The sequence below is a fragment of the Podarcis muralis genome, chromosome 17 (genome assembly GCF_964188315.1).
Source record: "Podarcis muralis chromosome 17, rPodMur119.hap1.1, whole genome shotgun sequence".
Classification (NCBI taxonomy): domain Eukaryota; kingdom Metazoa; phylum Chordata; class Lepidosauria; order Squamata; family Lacertidae; genus Podarcis; species Podarcis muralis.
This window is the reverse complement of record NC_135671.1, coordinates 4524047-4544135: the sequence shown is the minus strand read 5'-3', so window position 1 is coordinate 4544135 and position 20089 is coordinate 4524047. Positions and strand designations below refer to the sequence as shown.

Here is a 20089-nt window from a genome sequence, read left to right as displayed (position 1 = left end):
ACATAACTGCATATAGGCAACTAAAAACACTGAGCAACTTGGGTGACTGTTAATTAATGTGTATTCAGTTTACGCCCAATCAGAAACCAAGGCCCTCTGTGAGAACCTTTTTTCTTTTTTAACATATCCCATGAGAATATTGAGTCAGCAGCAGTCCAATCAAGCAATTTTAAAGATTAAGTGTATTTATACAATTTCTTAATCACACGTCAGTAAGGAGATCCCATCAGAACATTGCCAACCACATCCCTAGGAGGGACTCAGGACCATCAGTTAGGTACTCACACCATCATGGTATAGCGATCTGCATCCCAGAAAGGCAAATATATATAGGCGCAAAATTACATAAGGAAAAAACAAAAATAAATCACAGGAGAAAATGCTGCAAAGCTAGAAAGAAAGCCAGTGTTCCAATGACAAGGATCAATCTTAACTACGAGTTCTGGAAGAGTTGCTCCCTGTCTTGCAGGCCTTGTTCCACTTGGCCGGGGAGGGAAGGGGCCCTGACTGACTCCAGCTACAAAAGCTGAGCCTGTTGAACTGAGTCTTGGGTTGGGGTATTGTTTAGAGGTTCTGTTGGGGGGTGGGGGTTGCTGCTGTTATTGATATTAATTTTTTGTATCTTTATTTTTAGATCTAATGGCCCTATGACTTGTGTGGAAAGGTTGTGTACTTTTTGATGTGTTCTGCTTTTGTAATGTTTGTAATGTAAATCTTTTCATGTTGTAAACTACTTCGAGCAAGGCTTCCACTTTGGAAAGGTGGCATAAAAATAAAATGACGGTGATGATGAATAAAGGATGATGTAGTGCCAGCCACTTCTTACCCAGTGACCCAGGCATAAAAAGTTTCTCTGTTACACAAAGATTGCAAAAGGAATGTTCTCCCTTCTTTACGTTATCAAATGACGCAATTTCTACTGACTGGTTTCTAACAATCAAAGGGAATAGTCACTTCCTTTGCCTCCGTGTCAGTGTACGGCTTAAAGTGGATATGCACCAAGGAACCACTATACGCATATATTTTCTGCTTCTGAAAGTGGGTGGAAAGATGCAATTTTAATTACTGTCTCCAATCCAATCTTCCCCTTCCCCGTCCCCACAGAGGATACTAAGGAAACAGAGGCTAATTATACTGTCCTCACCACACAGAGCCTCAGTTATTACTGTTCTAAATACAGTAGTCACCATAGACAATTTAGCTACATTAATTCTATGTGGTGATGTCACAAGACACCCTGACAAAGCTGTATAATTTTTGCTTCTCATTTATTATTGAGAGCCCTTTCTAGAATATGATCTTGATATGAGCCATTAAAATCAATTAGCAAAACACAGCATAGCAATCTGATTCTATAAATGCTTTTAAAGCTATCTAAGTGCCGTTATTATACTGAACACATTATCTAATCAACATGCAATACTGCAGCAGAAAAGGGAAACTGCATTTCCCCCCCAAAAGAGACAGAGAGAATACGAACAAATAAAAAACAAACACGTAGTTTAGCTCTAGATAATAGTACCATTAAGAGTTATTTGTGGCACAAGGATGCCTGTTCTATTTTCAGCTATCTTCAGCAGTTAAACTTCCTGTTTCGAGTTTTTGGTAGGGGTTTCCCTTTGCTGTGCAAGACTTCATTTCACTGATAGGCTTAGAACAATGACACACGCAACTGCAAAAGGAAAACAATATACCAAACCAAAGACAGCTGAAAAGGCACTCAGCCTGGAACAAAAGTCACCAGGGAGATGGTAAATTGTTACCTTTGAAAAGCTATGTTCAATGCACGGCTGAATTGGAGCCAGGACTCACCAGCATAAAAATTATTCAGAATCCTGGAACATGCGAAATATTGACAAAGATGCCTGTGAGCATGCACAGAACCCTTTCCAGCAACTACAGAATGTCCTCATTCATATATGAGACGTCATACTGGTTCCAATATATTACACAGCATACCAATGCATGCTGCCCTCATCCCCAGGTGCAAGTGGGAGCATCGAGCCAAGGTTTCAAGGCTTACTGCTATGGCCAAACCCAGGGTCATGGTTTATTTCCCTAAAACAAAACCACAAGCAGCGAGCCAAGAACCAACAATGGCTTCTTGATTGTGGTTTGTCGGGGGGGGGGGGGGGAATCACAGCCCTGAGTTCGGATGAAACAAGTTTGGTTTGCTGTTCCTGCTTGCACCAGGAGAGAGTGAAGCAGAGGCAACAGAGCAGCTTGCAGTCCCCAAAAGCCATAAACCACAGGATATCATTACAACTCCACACAGCACCCGCAATCTGGGGTTTTAGCTAACTACATCCTGGTTAGCAGAAATAATTTCCAGAAACCTGACATCCTTCATTTTAGAGATTAAGCACTTTCAAGGCAGCCGACTTTTCTCCCAATATCAACAAAAGCAAGTAAATCCACTGAGGCTAGCAGCAGTAGCTATGCAAATCTAGCTTGAAAAGAGGATTGCCTTTGACTGTTGACACAGTAAACAATTTGCTCAGCAAGGGCCAAACTGGAGGCAATTAGAACAGATAAACATGTAATGAAAAATACTTATCAAGATATGGTCTTGATATAATTCAATTCTGGTTTGGGGCACAAACCAAGCCGTGTGTGTGTGTGTGTGTGTGTGTGTGTGTGTGCGCGCACACACACACACACACACACACCCTGTTGCCACCTACAGGAGGCAGCAGAAGAATCAAATTCAACCTACAATATAGCACAATTCTTATAAGGTGGCTTCCTGTGTTCTATGTCCTGCTAGAGGAAGATCAAGGGCTGCATGTGCCGGGGTGAAACTAGGCCTTATTTCACCTGGGTCAAAGACCCAGTTTGGCACACCCCCATGCACATTTGCGTACCTATACACACACAGGCTGGGAGCCTCAATCGCTCCTCTGGAGGCTTCACCCAGGGCAAAAAAGCTGACTAGCTTCCCCCTCCTAAAGCACAGCTCATGCACAAGGTGATTTGCTAAACTATAAATGCTGTAAGCAAAGCAAGCAAACAAATAAATCCTACATCTTATCTTATCCTTGTATACTTTGGGGTGATAAAAGCCAAATTAACAAGACAACAAAATATCTTTAGCCACCGGAAAAGATGCAAGGAAGAAGTATTGAACAAGACTGCATGCAGGTCAAAGCAATAGTAGCAAAAGACTTATCAGGACCAAATGGAACAACACATAAAGTAGTGAGAAGCTTTAGAGTTCAACCAGAACTCAAAAATAATTTCCTGAAGAGAGCTATACATGAATTTGTTTAAACTAAAATAGGTACAGTACTAGACAATACAGGCTGCTCACAAAAAATGTTTGATATATTTTGGACTCCATCCAGCCTGTAACCAAGTCCAAGCAACAAAGATTCGTCATAGTACGCAAATGCCATAATTTCTCTTTGAACATTGTCGACACATGAACTTATCTGACTCATGCCATGCTTCTTATTTTGTGAGCCTTTACTTGACCTTGAATTCCATGTCCTGCTTTAAAGTGACATTTTCATTAAGTCCGGGATAATCCCCATTTTGCTTAGCATCAAACGAAAAATTCAGACGAAGCTGACTCTTAGCCAGATTCCCTTTACCCTTAAGTATTCAAAATGCAATTCCTGGTTTATAACATTAGCATGCTCTAAGAATCCAGCAGGAAGAAATCTTTAACACCCTTCATATATTAGAACTTTCCACAAATAGCCACTTTGTATAATCAGCAAGAAGGGTAGGGGACAAAAATAGAAGCTTCCCATACATAGAATAAACTACCATTAAGCCTTCTGTTATGTTTTTAAACTAAGAGCCAAAGTGAATATTTGCTTCATGAAGCCAACACACAATACAGCTGTCCCATATGGCTGCTTTTGGACAGCAGACTATTATCTTCGAAGCCCATCAGGCAGCCTGTAATTAACAGAAGCAGTTGAACATTTCATGACACCTTTTAATGCTGAAGACTTAAAAGTCACACGCAAGAGGGGGTTGCTTATGTTAGCTTGAAGGAAAAGGCTTCTGAGGACAAAGCACAGAAATAAAAAAAGCATTCTCTGCAGTAGCAAATGAAGAAAACTCCACTGCAACCATGTCACTTATGCTTGCTATAGTTTTAAGCTTAAAAAGTAAGTATCATGCTACAGAGGCAACATAAATTCAAGGGTATTCTCCTGACCTCAACTTTTTCAAAATCAACAAGAATCATAATGAAACTGACATAATAAAAAATGAAATCATCGTTGGCCATGACTTTGAACCAATATTATGGATGACATACTAAATCTAAACTTAAAGGTGCAGCTATTTGCATACAGACGGAACGCAGAAACATGCAATTCCACATCCTCTCCTTTTCCCACCCCTCTGCCTGGAGGAGCTGTTGTCAAAGTAATATCCAATAAGAAAATGTCTGTTCCTTCTCCTTTTCATTGTGGTCCAGAATGTAGACATGTATTCACCTTGAAAGGTATATATGCATATCAGGAAATCAGGGTCCACTTGATTCTAGGGTATTTTCAAAAGGGGTGGTAGGAGCTATTAAAGGCTCTGAACACCTGGTCTTTTGCATGGCCAATGATCACGAAGACCTTCATATGTCTAGAACAGGGATGTCCAACAGGTCGATCGCGATCTAGTGGTAGATCCCCATGAGGTTTTGGTAGATTGCGACCAATCTCAGACTCCCTTTCCTTAGCATCACTAAAACTGACTCCTGCCCCACCCCCTTGCCCCACCTTCCATTGTTGTATGATCTCTGGAAGGGAAGATGGAGCTTTCTCTGTGTTGCTGTTTTGATCCATAGCGATCTTCTTGTGAGTGATTTTACCCCTTTGTCCCTTGCCTTTAACCCCCCCCCCAAAAATGGAACTCCTCCCAAAAAAGCTCAACTGTGAGCTGAACCCCCCCCCAAAAAAAACGGGTCTTTCCTCCTCCCTAAAAAAAGCTGAACAACTTTGAGCTGAACACCAAAAAGGGGGTAGATCACTGCCAGTTTTTAATTCTGAAAGTAGATCGCAGTCTCTTGAGAGTTGGCTACCCCTGGTCTAGAAGATATTATAAAATCTCTAAACTAAAAAGAACTGTTCTTCACAAGTTGTACAATTCCATCTGCACCCTATTCAGCCACCTACATGTAGATACTATCATAATTGCATTTGCTTTGATTATATTTCTATGAACAGAACTAAAGGCTTCAGATATCTCCAGTTTGTGTTCCAGTAAACAATAGTAGCAATAATTCTTATTTTCGAAAGTAACAGGGAAAAGTTCAGGCCAGACTGAAATACTGAATACAGTTTTGAAGATCTATTTTAAAATGTCCCAAACTCTTGCAAGATAGGAGTTTCCATTTATTATCCTTGCACTAGATTGACCACATGTTGTCACACAATGTATTATATTGCCTTATTTCAGTTCTGCTAATTGGTATTTTAATGCTACAAATTTTCCAGATCTTTGGGACAGAATAAATACTGCTAGGCATTTCATTACCTCTTCTAGTTGTTAACAGAATTAGCATACTGAAATGTTAACCTACACCTTTGTTTAGGGACAATTTGTTATTTTGTTCACTTGTATTTCTCCTACAGAAACATTTCATGGCACACCAAAAAGCATATCACATCAAATGGTTTTCAGCATAAAGGCAGGCGAAAGGGAAGGAGAAAGAAACTCAAGAGTTAAGCAGGAGAAGTAGACATTTTGGGCAACTTACCCTTACAAGACTTGGAGCGACACAAGAGCATGGCATCTTCACATGCTTCAGGCACTTCTCATGAGACATAAAATTGCAAACTGTAGAAAAGAAAGGATGTGTGTTAATTGGTCATTAAAAAAACCATTAAAAATCCAATTACACCATTAATCCCGGATTCAATGTTGTATTGTGTAAAGGAGTCTTTGCTTTTTTCTGTCCTGAAACTACTGTTAGTTTCTTTAATGACTTCTAGTATCATGAGAGAAACTTCTTCCTATCCCTTTTCTCTATACCACCATATATTTTTTTATAAACCTGCCGTGTCCCTCCATATTTGCCAAAAAACAAACAAACCCAAATGTTGTAGAATTTCCTCATAGTCCCAGGCCCCTGATTATTTTGGTTATGCTCTTCTACCTCTTTTCCAGAACTAAACTCTCCTTTTTTCAGATTCTGTAAGGGTACTATGCTTTCTGAAGTTTTATTTTCAATTCATTTCTTAATCATCTGCAGCATGGAATTTGCATTTTTCACAGCTACAGCCTACCTTTTCCCATCTGAAAGATGGGAACAATAATAGCCTACCATGCAGAGATAAAGTATCTAAAGCTGTCTGAAGCACTGAATTCTGCTATATAAATTATTCAGAAATTCCAAGCAAACTGCAAAGAGCTCCAAATCAGTTTCTCCAGATTGGGTGACTAGACAACTAAATAGCAAAGGCAGGTCAATGAAAGCAAGTGTAAAAAGAGGCACATAAGGGCAAAAAATCCTGTTGTTGCATGCAGGCTGATGTCTGGACTAGCTAGGAAAGACTTATTGGGGTTTTAGCAGATAGCTCAATAAAAACATCAACCCAGCACATGGCAGCTGTGGAAAAAGGACATCCTTAGTCACACCTTGTCATTATGCTCTATCAGTGCTTGAATTCTACATCCTGTCACATCTATTGTCACATGTAAATCTTGTGATCAACATACAGTAGTTGAACCCATTTCTTATTCGCTTTGACATCTTCCTATGTGGCGTCACTGGCAAGGCAATTCCACATTTTCTATGTTCTCTTGTAATTCCAAACATGTTTACTCAAGTCCAACTGAACTCATTAAGACTTGACTTCCTCATGAGTATGCTTAGGCTTTCAACCTTACTCACACACTTTGACAGGCAGCGCCAGTTTTCAAGGAGACAATGGCTGCTCTTCAGATGCTAAAAATTTAGCTGCCATTTTAAAAGGGCTCTGTGGGATTTGCCATCTTTTGATCATGTGCTACTCATTTTGTTTGAAGGGTAATTGCTTCTATTTCTTTCCATTGTCCTCTTCAGCGGATGCTGCAGCTGAGCACAGATGACCTTGAAGCTATCAGCTACTGGAAGCAGAAGCAGAAGCCTTTATTTTTTGTAGGGTTTAGGCTGAATCATCTAAGTCATTGCTTTATCTATCATAGCTGTTTTAAGTCATGCTGATTAGAGTTCTCAATCAGAACCTAAATTAATATGCAAAGAGTGGATCCTATTAAGTGCTATATAGTTGATGACAATTTGAGCTCCCTGGACTGTTATACGAGAAACTGGGAAAGTGAGAGTTTAAAACTTGTTTTTGCTCATTTCTGTGCTATACCAGTTTATATTAAATTTAACTTCATAACAAGGGCTATTACTTGACAATAATAATTTCCTACACAATAAAAGTTTTGTGGCCAATATCTGTCTATTTCACAACATGCTTTCAAAAAGCGATTCTGTAAATATTTAATGGAAAAGAGTATTTTTGTCTGAATTATGAAATAAACATATCCTTTCTAGGAAACATGTTGGTAAATATGGTATGACATCAAGGTGATATATTTGCTTTGCAATACCATACAAAATATTTTTTGAAACAACTTCCTCTTTAGTGCGATCATTATTAGCCAAGGCCCTGCTAAAGGTGTTCATATCTTCAACAACTTCTATGGACAGGGCCTGTTATTCAGTGGCTGACAATTGAGGAGGCAAAACATCTCACATATAGAAAAATGATAAAGGTAAAGGTACCCCTGCCCGTACAGGCCAGTCTTGCCAGACTCTAGGGTTGTGCGCTCATCTCACTCAAGAGGCCGGGAGCCAGCGCTGTCCGCAGACACTTCCGGGTCACGTGGCCAGCGTGACAAGCTGCATCTGGCGAGCCAGCGCAGCACACGGAACGCCGTTTACCTTCCCGCTGGTAAGCGGTCCCTATTTATCTACTTGCACCCGAAGGTGCTTTCAAACTGCTAGGTTGGCAGGCGCTGGGACCGAACGACGGGAGCGCACCCCGCTGCGGGGATTCGAACTGCCGACCTTTCGATCGGCAAGTCCTAGGCGCTGAGGCTTTAACCCACAGCGCCACCCGCGTCCCTACTGAAAAATGATACATCTCAGCAATTCTTTTCTTTCATAAGCAAAAGAAATAGAAAAAAGTCCTTAAACTTTTTAAAAACCCTCTACCATTTTTTTAAACAGCGTAAAACTGTTATTATCCTAGCTATAAACAAAAATTATAATAAATTTCAAAATTAGTTCAGTTTAATGGGGGGGGGGGACACGTTGGTATGACATTCCAAAACTATAGTCTCAAAGACAAAAGCTACTGCAGAACGTTGCACCCTCACAATGCAATTTAAATTCCTCATTGAATTATTAGGAAGCCCTGGAGAAGAAAACACAAGAGATGCATAGGTAAAATACTGGGCTCACAGTAAATAATGGTAGGGGTCTAATACCCATAATAACCTAACAGGGGTTTCCCCAAAAAAGCATATTATAAGGAAGAGTTCAGAATTTAATCTAATTTAACGCCATTTCTACCATGCCTAATTTCCCAGAGAAACCCCAGGCAGCTAATGAACTTGCTCAACAGAAAATTCCATACTGAGATTCAGCCATTGGAAAGGGAAGCTAATACCTACCTTTCCTTCCTGTCAATCAACTGCTCCTTTTACATATAAGATAGAAAACTGTACAAATTGTAGAACTGTTGAGCTATTGCAGACTCAAGCAAACGGCCCCAAATTAGTCAGTTTCTCAAACCCGATGTATCATCATGTATGGCTGGTGGGTTTTCTTGTTATGAAAGGTTTTGAAATAATTTAGTAGTAGTCCTGGAAATAAATTCGGCTTCCGGATGGATAGGCAGTTGAAATGTTTTGGTTTTTTTCCTTCAAGACTTCCAAGTTCCACATCATAAAAGGTCGTGCCTTCCATTAGTTGCAAGATATTGATTCTCTCGGTCTGGTTACAAGTAATTGATGTATCCTGCTCCACTTGTTATCAAACCTCTTCTGTCTTTTGAATCAAGGATGAAATTGCTTCTACAGGCAAACTTCCAGAACTGAATACTTTGTTCCAGTTTTTTAGATTAAGTGCATGTGAGAAAAGAGTATCCGGTAAACCCAAACTGCTTCTTAGACAGGAACAAGCGGCTCAGAAAACCTTATCATTGAACTTGAGTTAGTTATCAAGGTTATCAAGATAGGCAAAACCAGTCTGTGATTAATTATGAACCTAACCATGTGTGTGTGTGCGTGTGCACTTCATCCCAGGTGAGACATGCATCCTGGGTTGAGATAATATATTCAGTGCTTGTAGTATTAAATAAAACCCACACAAGGAGGGAGGGGAGCCCTAGAATGTGGCACTCGGCAATTCCCCTGGGATAAGTAGCAACTGCCCCCAAGCAGTTGGCAGCCTACACATCCCTATGAGGGACATTCATGGGCTCCAACAGGCAAGTAGCTGCTAAAGGCTGGAAGAGACAACAGCATGACACTGTGCTCAGAATGGTAAGACAGAGGAACAATGGCTGGACTACTTGGAAACACAACAAGACTAGGTAGGATTCAGGAGTAAAATCAGCAGCAACTAGGCCCCGGACAACGTTCGAAAACCTCCTCCTAACAACAACGGGACACGGCAAGGGGATGTTATCTGCAATATACAAAATACTACTCCAAAATCCCACAAAGCTCCTAGACGTAATCAAAGAACAATGGGAGAACGACATAGGCTATGAGATTAACCCCACTCAGTGGACCAGAATGTGGTCTAAACCTCCCTTTAAATCCGTATCAGCGAAAAGGAAAGAACTCACTCTGAAACTCACTTACAGATGGTACCTAACACCAAGGAAACGAGCGCAAATACGCCCAGGAACCTCACCAAAATGCTGGAGAGGATGCACCTCCACAGGCACATACCTCCACATGTGGCGGGAATGCCCCAAAATCCAACTATTCTGGACAACAATCATACAAGAAATATGCAAAATAACTAAGCAAGTATTAGAAGTCATCCCAGAAGTGGCCCTACTAAACATCTTCCAAGATAATAATGCCCACTCACATCATAAGGAGCTCATAACCCACCTACTCTCAGCAGCCAGAAATATCATAGCCAGACACTGGAGAGACCTGTCAGGAGTAAGCATGGATCAGTGGTATCAAATAGTCTGGTAAACAGCTTTATTAGAAAAGCTAACCAATAAACTCAAACTGACACGGGGGCAAATAGAAGAAGACGCCTTCGTACCAGTAAGGCTCCCCTATATCACATACACAGCCCAACAAGACAACGACAAGAATCCACCAACAGCATACGAATCAATATGGCTAACCTGATACAAAAACACACACACACCCCACTCACACATGAAAACAAAGTTTACCACAGCCAATCACAAACACACAACCACACCCTAGGCCAACCCCAACCTCCCTCACCACCAAAGGAACACAAGCGAATAGTAAAGAGAACCTGCACAAGTGACGCTGACACAAAACCCCACACATACATTAAGTAAAATAGAAGCATTGCCACCCGACCCCACCCACACTCACCATGCCCCCACCTCTTCCCCCCTTTTCTTCCTAATGTAACACTAATGTCTCAACAAATGAAACTGATCTGTAGAAAATGAAACTTGAAAAAAGAGACACTGCACATACTTTTGTAAGCCAAGAAATCTTTAATAAAAATATGTTTTAAAAAAACAAGACTGGGTAGTGAAGAAGAAGACAACACTGCACAGTGTGGCAATGGTTGAACAACTGTTTCCAAGATTAGGCCACCAACCCCATACAGTGGTACCTCTGGTTGTGAACGGGATCCGTTCCAGAGGTCCATTCGCAACATGAGCAGAACGCAACCCGCATCTGCGCGTGCTGCGATTCGCCGTTTCTGCCCATGTGCGTGACGTCATTTTGTGCGTCTGCGCATACGTGAGCAGTGAAACCCAGAAGTAACCCTTTCTGGTACTTCCAGGTCGCCGCAGGACGCAACCTGAAAACGCGCAACCTGAAGCAAACGTAACATGAGGTATGACTGTATTCACTATTAGGTAAAAATTAGCTGCTAAATGGAAAAGTACATCTCAAAAATACACAATAAAGCTTGGTAAATACACCAGGTAAAGCTTGACAGAAATATGCACAGAAACTGCCTATCTAATTTGCCATAGGGACATATAGACATCAAAACAAAGCTCACTATTGACTTCTAAATTGTGGGTTGACTGTGTGGCAAAGACCTTTTATAGCTGTGTTTCTTAGAAAACCAGAAGTAAAAATAGCTATTTCTAACCTAATGTTCAATCAATCAGCATTGGGTGTATGCTTCCGGGGAGGGGAAGACTTAGCCTGTGTGGAAAGTAACAACTGCTACAAGATTTAATGGCACAAGCAGGCTTCACCCTGAGCACTGAGTGTAGTCCATCTTCCCATTTGGATGGATTTGGCCCATGGGCAGGAACTGTACTGCCCCTGTCAATTTAGTGATGCATAACTGTGCCCTGGTATATTGCTTAGCAGTTATAGGCCACTGTTGATACCTGCTAGAGGACCTGTGGTATATGGGGGAGGTCCATACTTTTCACCAGGAAACCCCAGTTAGAAATGGAGTCAAAACTGTGGAAAAGATAAAACAAGCTGTGCAGAATCTGAACCACAATGGCCAAGAAAATCAAATACAATTCTAGCACAGTGGAACTAACACCAGATCCTCAGGCTTATGCATGTATGGAGGGAAACCTAATAGTCCAATATCCAGGAGCCTTGAAACAGCTGACTAATTGAAGCAGAAATGTTACTCACTGTGGCAGTGCTGCAATTGAATGAAGAAAGAAGTTACAGCCAAAGACGTTTAAGTGATCTCATTTCCCTCTTCAACTTCAGTCTGGGTTATTATTTGCCAATGGGATTGCCACAACCCGAAATTTACTTAGGTTTCCAGAAAATGCACTCAGATGACTGCTAACTTTTAAAAAATCTACAAGTTTTGCTCTTTTTCCCCGAAAAAACTGCCAGCATTGTGGGGCAGGGGGAGATCTCCCTAGAAAATTAAGGCCTTTATAACCATGTTTGCCTCACAAAGCAAGTCATGGTATTGAAACAGAAGCATTACATGAAGTACAGTGGTACCTCAGGTTAAGTACTTAATTCGTTCCGCAGGTCCGTTCTTAACCTGAAACTGTTCTTAACCTGAAGCACCACTTTAGCTAATGGGGCCTCCTGCTGCCCCTGCGCCGCCGGAGCACGATTTCTGTTCTCATTCTGAAGCAAAGTTCTTAACCTGAAGCACTATTTCTGGGTGAGTGGAGTCTGTAACCTGAAGCGTATGTAACCCGAGGTACCACTGTATATAAAAACTCTCGCTGGATACCTTAAGTCAGAGGTTTTCAACCTTTGTGAGTCCACGGCTCCCTTGACTGACGACATTCTTTCTGTGGTACCCCTGTGGGGCTCAGGAGCCCAGTTATGTCACCCATTGCCTGCAGAGCTGGCAGCCTCTCAACCTTTTTCGAACACCCTCAGCTTCCTCTCCTCTCCCCTCTCCTTGGGAGTCCTCCGGGCAACTGCTGCTGCCTCCCCTGGTCTCTGAGCTCCCCCACCCTGCCCCAAAGAGAGGTGTCTCCCAGAGGCATCATTCACCTGTGAGGCTCATAGCCAGGGCGGCTGCAATAAACAGCTGCGCCAGGTAGAGGTAGAGGTAGAGACGCAAGAGGGCATAAGAGGAGGGAGGGAAGGAAAGAGGGACAGTGGCCAGTGTTGCCTGCAGCATCCTTGACCATCATTCAAGGCACCCCAGGGTGCCACGGCACACTGGTTGAAAATCTCTGCCTTAAGTGATAAAATTTATTAAACAGTGATCATAGGACCTATATCCAAATTGAAAACTTTTGCATGTTACTGGCCCTAGACTTCTCTCAAATTTCCTTTTCTGGTTCCTACAGAAACTGTCGGCTCTCCTTAAGAAATCCTTTGGCATGAAGCTCCCAAAAACATACAGTTGATCAGTTTTGGTAATCAAGAGAAAGTAATAAGATCATTTCCTGGAATTGCAGTCCTCTTTTCAACAAGCAGCCTTTGAACTCAGAACTCAGGGATGAGGACCAGATCAAGAGAGAACTGGGCACTCTTCACAAATATTGTATGTGTGATAAATAATGGGATTATGCTTGAACCTAACTATCTAACAGCACAGGAATTTTAGCAGCATTTTCACAAAGGTGTCAAAATTCTCGATTATCACATTGAATATCGCTTATGAGTTCATGGTTGAATCATCACTTTCCTTACTGCTAGTTAAGTGAATCAACTTTCAACGAATCAGTGAGGAAGGTCAGACTCTAGTTAAGTGAGCAGCAGAGAAGGTCTATGGCAGGTTCAAGCAACAATGGATTCAAGCGTAACTAAAATAAATGGGGGGACATGCTGGGGAAATTAATTTGTACAGAGCAATTTCAAAAGGTGGAGGGATCCAAGGCAAAAAGAAAACTAATCTATCAGTGTTAGAAACTCAGATATATAAGCTAGTTGCCAAATGGCATCTTAAACCAAGGTTACAGTCACCAAAATGAAATATCTAGGTGCCATTTTGGGGCAAGACAGCTCTAAAGTCTTATTTTTCAAATGATTTAGACACAGTGGCAAACTGCTACTCTCCTGTCATGTGCAGGAAAATCAGGGCACATGAGCCCAAGATTCTTCACTATCGTACTTGTTTCTGATTCACCAAACCAAACTTTAATGGATTATCTGAATATAGTTGATGTCTACTTTTGCGATATGGAGGGTGCTGTGGGGTTACACGTTCCCTCTAACTCCCTTGTTATTTCACCCACATCAGTGTTCTTCAACCTTAGGTCCCCAGATGTTGTACTACAACTCCCATCAACCCCAGGAAACAAAAAAATATATATAATGCTTATAGCAAATCCACTGCCTCACATGAATTTTACCCATCCCATCCACAATGTGTTTTAACATCGGGTTAAAAACGTAACCCGGTGGTACGTCAAGTTAAGAACTTAATTCGTTCTGGAGGTCCGTTCTTAACCTGAAACTGTTCTTAACCTGAGGTACCACTTTAGCTAATGGGGCCTCCCGCCGCCGCCGTGTGATTTCTGTTCTCATCCTGAAGCAAAGTTCTTAACCCGAGGTACTACTTCCAGGTTAGCAGAGTCTGTAACCTGAAGCGCCTGTAACCCGAGGTACCACTGTATACTACAATGTTATGTCTGTATCATTTCCAATCAGATATTCCCCTTTTTACCAGTTTTAAATGAGTTTGTATGCCCAGGTTAAGATGGAATCCACTGATTAACAATACCTCATAGTTAAAACCAACAATGAAGAGCAAGGGAGTATTTATGGTACATGGGGGTGGGGGTGCAGCACATGAGCCCAAGTCATGCTCCATATCTCCTAGCCATGGCTAGATGAAAAACATTATATATGACCAGATCTAATGGTGAGTCATTGTAAATACTGAAGAAAATTGATGGCACAGAGTTAGAGATGGAAGCATACAAGTCCAACCAAGTAGGCTGAGCTGTTTGTATTGCCATTTGCTTCAGAACTCTTTTTAATGAGAAATAGTAATTAATCTTGTTTATTTTTTCTAACTTCTGGATAAAGTTTTCAGAGATGTAAAAAAGATTAAAATTAGGTTAAAATGTAGCCCATTTCAGTAGCAGTCCTGAAAAAGCATTTCTGAACATTTTCAAAGTACTTTAAAACAAATTGTATGCCTAAATTTTGTTTTAATTTGCTCTGAGTCAAAAATTCTACACAGCTAAATAAATGAACTCAAAGGTGCAATTATGCAGGCAAAATTGCTATTTCTTAACTGCAAATGTTCACCTCAAACACTTTATATCCATTGTTTAAAACATTCAGAGCATAACCACACTGAGCAGACATTTTATGATGACTTTTCCTCTAGCCAAGGACCATTCATAATGAATGTAATTTATCAAGGTGTGTAGGAAGGAAAGAAGTATAGTCTTATGAAAGAGACAGAAATTGGATTATTGACTAAAATGGGACCAGGGATGAAAGGAAAAAAGCTGTGTAAAGGCCATGAGAAGTATGACGTTCTTTACAAGAGAGACTAATATTAGTAAAAAGGTAAAGGGACCCCTGACCATTAGGTCCAGTCGCGGACGACCCTGGGGTTGCGGCGCTCATCTCACTTTATTGGCTGAGGGAGCTGGCGTACAGCTTCCAGGTCATGTGACCAACATGACTAACCTGCTTCTGGTAAATCAGAGCAGCGCACGGAAATGCCATTTACCTTCCTGCCAGAGTGGTACCTATTTATCTACTTGCACTTTGACGTGCTTTCAAACTGCTAGGTTGGAAGGAGCAGGGACCGAACAACGGGAGCTCACCCAGTCGCGGGGATTCAAACCACCGACCTTTTGATCGGCAAGCCCTAGGCTCAGAGGTTTAGACCACAGCGCCACCCGTGTCCTTAATCTGTGGGCCAATATTTCAATGTTTATCAGCTAAAGAAGGGACTAGAAAACAAGGAAGGAAAGATCTACTGAACATGTTCATGATAAGTATATTACAGTTTTGCATTGAAGTAATGATTAAGGCAAGCAATAACGTATCACCTTTACATCAAGACTTTCCTTTGTTATGATAAACATTTTTGTGTAATCTTCTGTAAGTGAGTTCGCATAAGATTCTCTCTCTTCTCACACTCAAGATAGGCACTTCAGTGTTCTTGGTTTAAACTTCTTCCAAATTAGTTGATAAAAAAGAACTCCTGGCTGGTGCATAAATACACACACACTACTGCATTGCTCAATTATACCAAGCTATATCGTATATGACTCATTCCCTGGGTTCCATACCTAGCTCACACCCTCTTTTTTATGTAATATGGATATGAGCAATGCTTAATCATAGTGCCACTCTAAATCTTTAAATAACGTATGTCACCCTTCTGTATGCGACCTTTGTGCTCAAGGCCATCTTATGATGTCTGCATCTTAGCAAGTTAGAACAGATCAGTGTGGCGTGTCAAGATGTTTAGACCCTAATGCATCAAGAACAAACAGGGACAACGGCTGCTTCCTCTAAAGGAAAGGGAAGGAAACAGCCCTGCAGACTCAGAAATTATGCATAGCATAAAACTTCAAATAGGATCAACGCGTCCAATAACTTGCTTTACACTCAGGATACAAGGTAGGTAAGAGCAGCAAATCTCAAAGCCAGCTGATACTTCCCCTTTTTATCATGGTCCCCTTACTGTATGGAGAGAAAAAACAAATTATCTGGGGAGATCTTTCTCCCAGTAAACTGGCTCCCCCCTCAATAAAGACCAAGTAGCAAAGTATCATATTGAACAGGCTCTAACAGCTGGATGGAAGAAAAAGGATCTTTACCTGAAACTAACAAGGATGTCAAAACCATGTTTCAGAAAGAAAGAATAATCTAGACAGGACGGAATGCATGCCACAGTGAAAATAATCCAAGTTCTGAATAAAGGATAATTAAGTTCTTTGTTCAGAATAACCTTCAGGTTGTTCAGTATTTATTTCAACTATAAAATGTAGGTTTCTGGTGGAAGGCAAGATGAGAAAGACAAACAACAGAAGTGTCATACCCTGGCCAGTGGAGTTGTGCCCAAAAAGGCACAGAGAAAGTCCATTGTGGCGACTGTAACCTAGGTTTAAGGTGCCATTTGACAATTACCTTATATATCTGAGTTTCTAACACTGGGTGCCCTTGCTATGCATGTAAGAAGCGGCCTCTACAGGCATACTGGCATCTGCACAGAGTTTTTCCATGCAAAGGTGATCCTGACTGGTCCAATATCCCCATTCAGATGAAGGAGCTCTATGAGTGTACATCAGTACATGCACAGAACCTCTTGCCATGTGCAACAAATGCATGGCATGGCTAGCATGTGCAGCAGAGGGAGGGCTCAACCCTATTCCCCCTTCTCTCTTCTACTTTAGTGAAACCAATACCATTTGCGTAAGTTGACCTACCGACCTCCAAGATGGAAGAATAGCAGGCCATGAACAGGAGGCAGTTTTACCACAGAAAATAGCAGAAAACAAGGGACACTAAGGAACAACTCTTCAGCCCACAAATAGCAGCCCATCAGCATGGAAGGACCAAGACCCTGCCAGTCCCAAAAGACTCAAGTGCACACAGAAGGTGTTTAACACTTACACCCTTTGTAAGCATCTGTTCATCTCTGACCCCTCGAAAAGAGAGTAAGTCCCACCTTTTCCATCTTCTATAGAATCTCAGTGGCAGCTAAGACGGCATACAGCCAGTCACAGAAAACCATAAACGTTGCCCCAGTTTGCTAGCCTATGCATTCTAATCTACCTGTGGGTGACAGAGTTTCTTGAGTAATCAAGTCTAACACAACCAGCTTCCACGGAATAACTTGCTCTGAGATGATGTGACTAGTTTGTTTCTGGCAACAGAGAGGAAACTACGATAAAGGTCTCAGCTGCTAAGTTTCTACCTGCCAGGCAGGAGACAACTGTACACAGGTCTCACTACCCAAACACAATGCATTCTCAGGAAATTGTTTGTTAGGCGAATGTTTGCACAAGAAGTTGACAATTTCCATTTATTCCTATGGGGAAATTTCTAATGCGTTCCAAACCACAGAATTTTGGCCCCAAAACGATGAAAAAAACAGAGAAACCCTCTGAAACCTTGCAAAAGGCAAACAAGGAAGGGTAAAATGCTCTCTTATTTGTCCAATCTCTCCACTTCCTCCCTCCCACCATGGTTTCTGGTGAAACGGCTGCACATAGGTCTGCCTGTTTGGATATCTGAATCAGTGGTGTGTACAGCAAGGTTTGGGTACTAATTCCTCGTGTTTGGATAAGTGAATTTTCATATAACGAGTGCTTGGATAACGGGACCTGCAAGTACTGGCAAGCCTATTAAGAGGGAATTCCCTTATAGCTGTGGTGCAACAGGAAGGTTTTTCCCAGGGCAAAACAAAGTGATGAGGAAAGCTTCATCTGATAGACCTCAAGGTGTCAAGACAAAGAAATCTTGCCAGGAATATATACATATACATAGCCACCTCTACAAGGGAAAGTCCCTGGCATCTGGATCTATGGCAACCCAGTAAGTTTTTACCGGCACATAAATGGCACGAACAGCTTCACCCGAATGATACCAACCTGTTAGGCAACTATTTAAGTAACAGAAGCCCCACCTTGGCAATCTTACAAGGGAAAGTGATTTGCATTTGCTGCTGCTGCAACAGGAAAAGCTTTTCCCAACACAGAGATGAATCACAGAATCGTAGAGTTGGAAGGGGGGGGGGTCTAAGGGTCATCTAGTACCACCCCCTGCAATGCAGGAATCTGAACGTGCAGCCCCCCCCCATCCAATCTGAAACCACACCGGGCCCTGCAAATGTGCTAGCAGTTTCATTGTCAGAGGAAGAGGGGCAACCCCACATTGAGAGGCTGGTTTAAGACAAAACAAGAACCACCAGGAAGGGAAATGTTGGCAAATCTACAAAAGGAAGTCCTTTGCATCTGCTGCTGGTATGGAGATCAAGTGACTGAGAAAGCTTCACCAGCTGCATTTCTGCCTGCTCGCAGGCACAGGAGACCTTGCAAAAAGAGAGTGTATGTCTGTTGCCTAACCTTTCTCTTGAGGACAGGCTCCCACTCACCCAAAATAGGAAGAAAAATGAAATCTGTCCCTAACACACGCATACACCCACCCAAAACCACATTTCTCCTACTGATAACACCCCCATCAGGAGTTGTGAGATTAACGTTCTTGCTTTTATTATGTATCATGTGTGTCTGTGTGTGTGTGTGTGTGTGTGTGTGTGTGTGTTGCATTTGTATGCTGTGAAACGCCCTGAGATCTTCGGATGGAGGGCAGCATACAAAATAACTAGCTAACTAGATAAATAGATAGATAGATCAATCAATCAATCAATCAATCAATCCAGGGTCTCACACATACACACATAACCACATCAGCTCATTCGGCAGAGCAGGAGACTTTTAATCCCAGGGTCACGGCTTCGAGCGTCACATTAGGCAAAATATTCCTGCATTGCAGGGGGTTGGCCTAGATGACCCTTAAGGTCCCTTCCAACAATTCTATGATTCTTCTATGGATAATTTCCCCGATACGGGTCATGGGGAGATTATTCTTGTTTTTATCATGTATTCCGTGCGTGCCTGCGTGTACATTGTATTCATATGTTATGAACCACCTGAATTCTTCGGGTGGAGGGCGGCATACCAATAAACAAATTGATTAATTAACACAAGAAAAAAACCCCGCATCTCTTCTACTGGTAATTCCCCCACTAGGGGTCGTGAGGAGATTCGCGTTCTTGTTTTTTATTATGTATTTGTGTGTGTGTGTGTGTGGTATCTGTATGCTGCGAACCGTCCTGAGATTTTCGCCTGGAGAGCGGTATACAAATTAATTGATCGATCGATCGATCGATTTGCAGGAGTCTCCCACGCGCGCGCGCACGCGCGCTCCCGCTTTCCCTCTCTCCCCCCCCCCCCCACCGAGCCCGCCTTTACCTTCGCACAGGTACCCGGCCAGCCCCCAGATGAAGTCGGTGCAGTAGTGGCAGAAGGTGGGCTTGGTGAGGGTCACCCTCTTGAAGCAATGCCCGGGCGCGTTCCCACGAGACGCCGCTTGTTGATGCTGCTGCGGCTGCTGCTGCTGCTTGGGCGACGCGGGCGGCGTCCGCCGTTGCTGGTGCAGCGAAGAGGCGGAGGAGGACGACGAAGACGACGACGTGGTGGTGGTGGTGGGTAGCGAGCGGCTCTTTCCCCCTCTGCCTAGGAGGGGGCTGGCGGAGGGGCTGGAGCCCCGGCTGCCGCCGCCGCCGCCGAGCAGGGCGTGAGCTCCGTCTGCCATGCTCGCCCGGCTCTGAGGGAAGCCGCGGCTCGGGGGTCCTCCGTCTCGAGAGCGCGCGTCCCCGTCTCTCCCTTTCCCCCTCAGGGGCGCGTCGTGAGGAGACGGGTGGCGGCGGGCGGGCAGGCAGCCCCTCTCTTGCGAGACTTCCGCCGCGCTGCCAGGGGAAGCCGGAGGCGGCAGCGGCGGCGGCGGCGGCTGAGGA

The 20089-nt window shown here is 42.7% G+C and overlaps 1 protein-coding gene across 1 annotated transcript in view; it reads right to left on the bottom strand.

Moving 5' to 3' along the window:
• Nucleotides 1–20089, bottom strand: part of DGKQ (diacylglycerol kinase theta) — a 73287-nt gene extending 53198 nt beyond the window's left edge. The window contains exons 1-2 of the mRNA XM_077921321.1: nucleotides 19545–20089; nucleotides 5711–5790 (exon numbers count right to left, since the gene is read on the bottom strand). Coding sequence (XP_077777447.1) covers nucleotides 5711–5790; nucleotides 19545–19887 — 423 coding nt within the window. The 5' untranslated portion in view covers nucleotides 19888–20089. The remainder of the gene's footprint in view (nucleotides 1–5710; nucleotides 5791–19544) is intronic.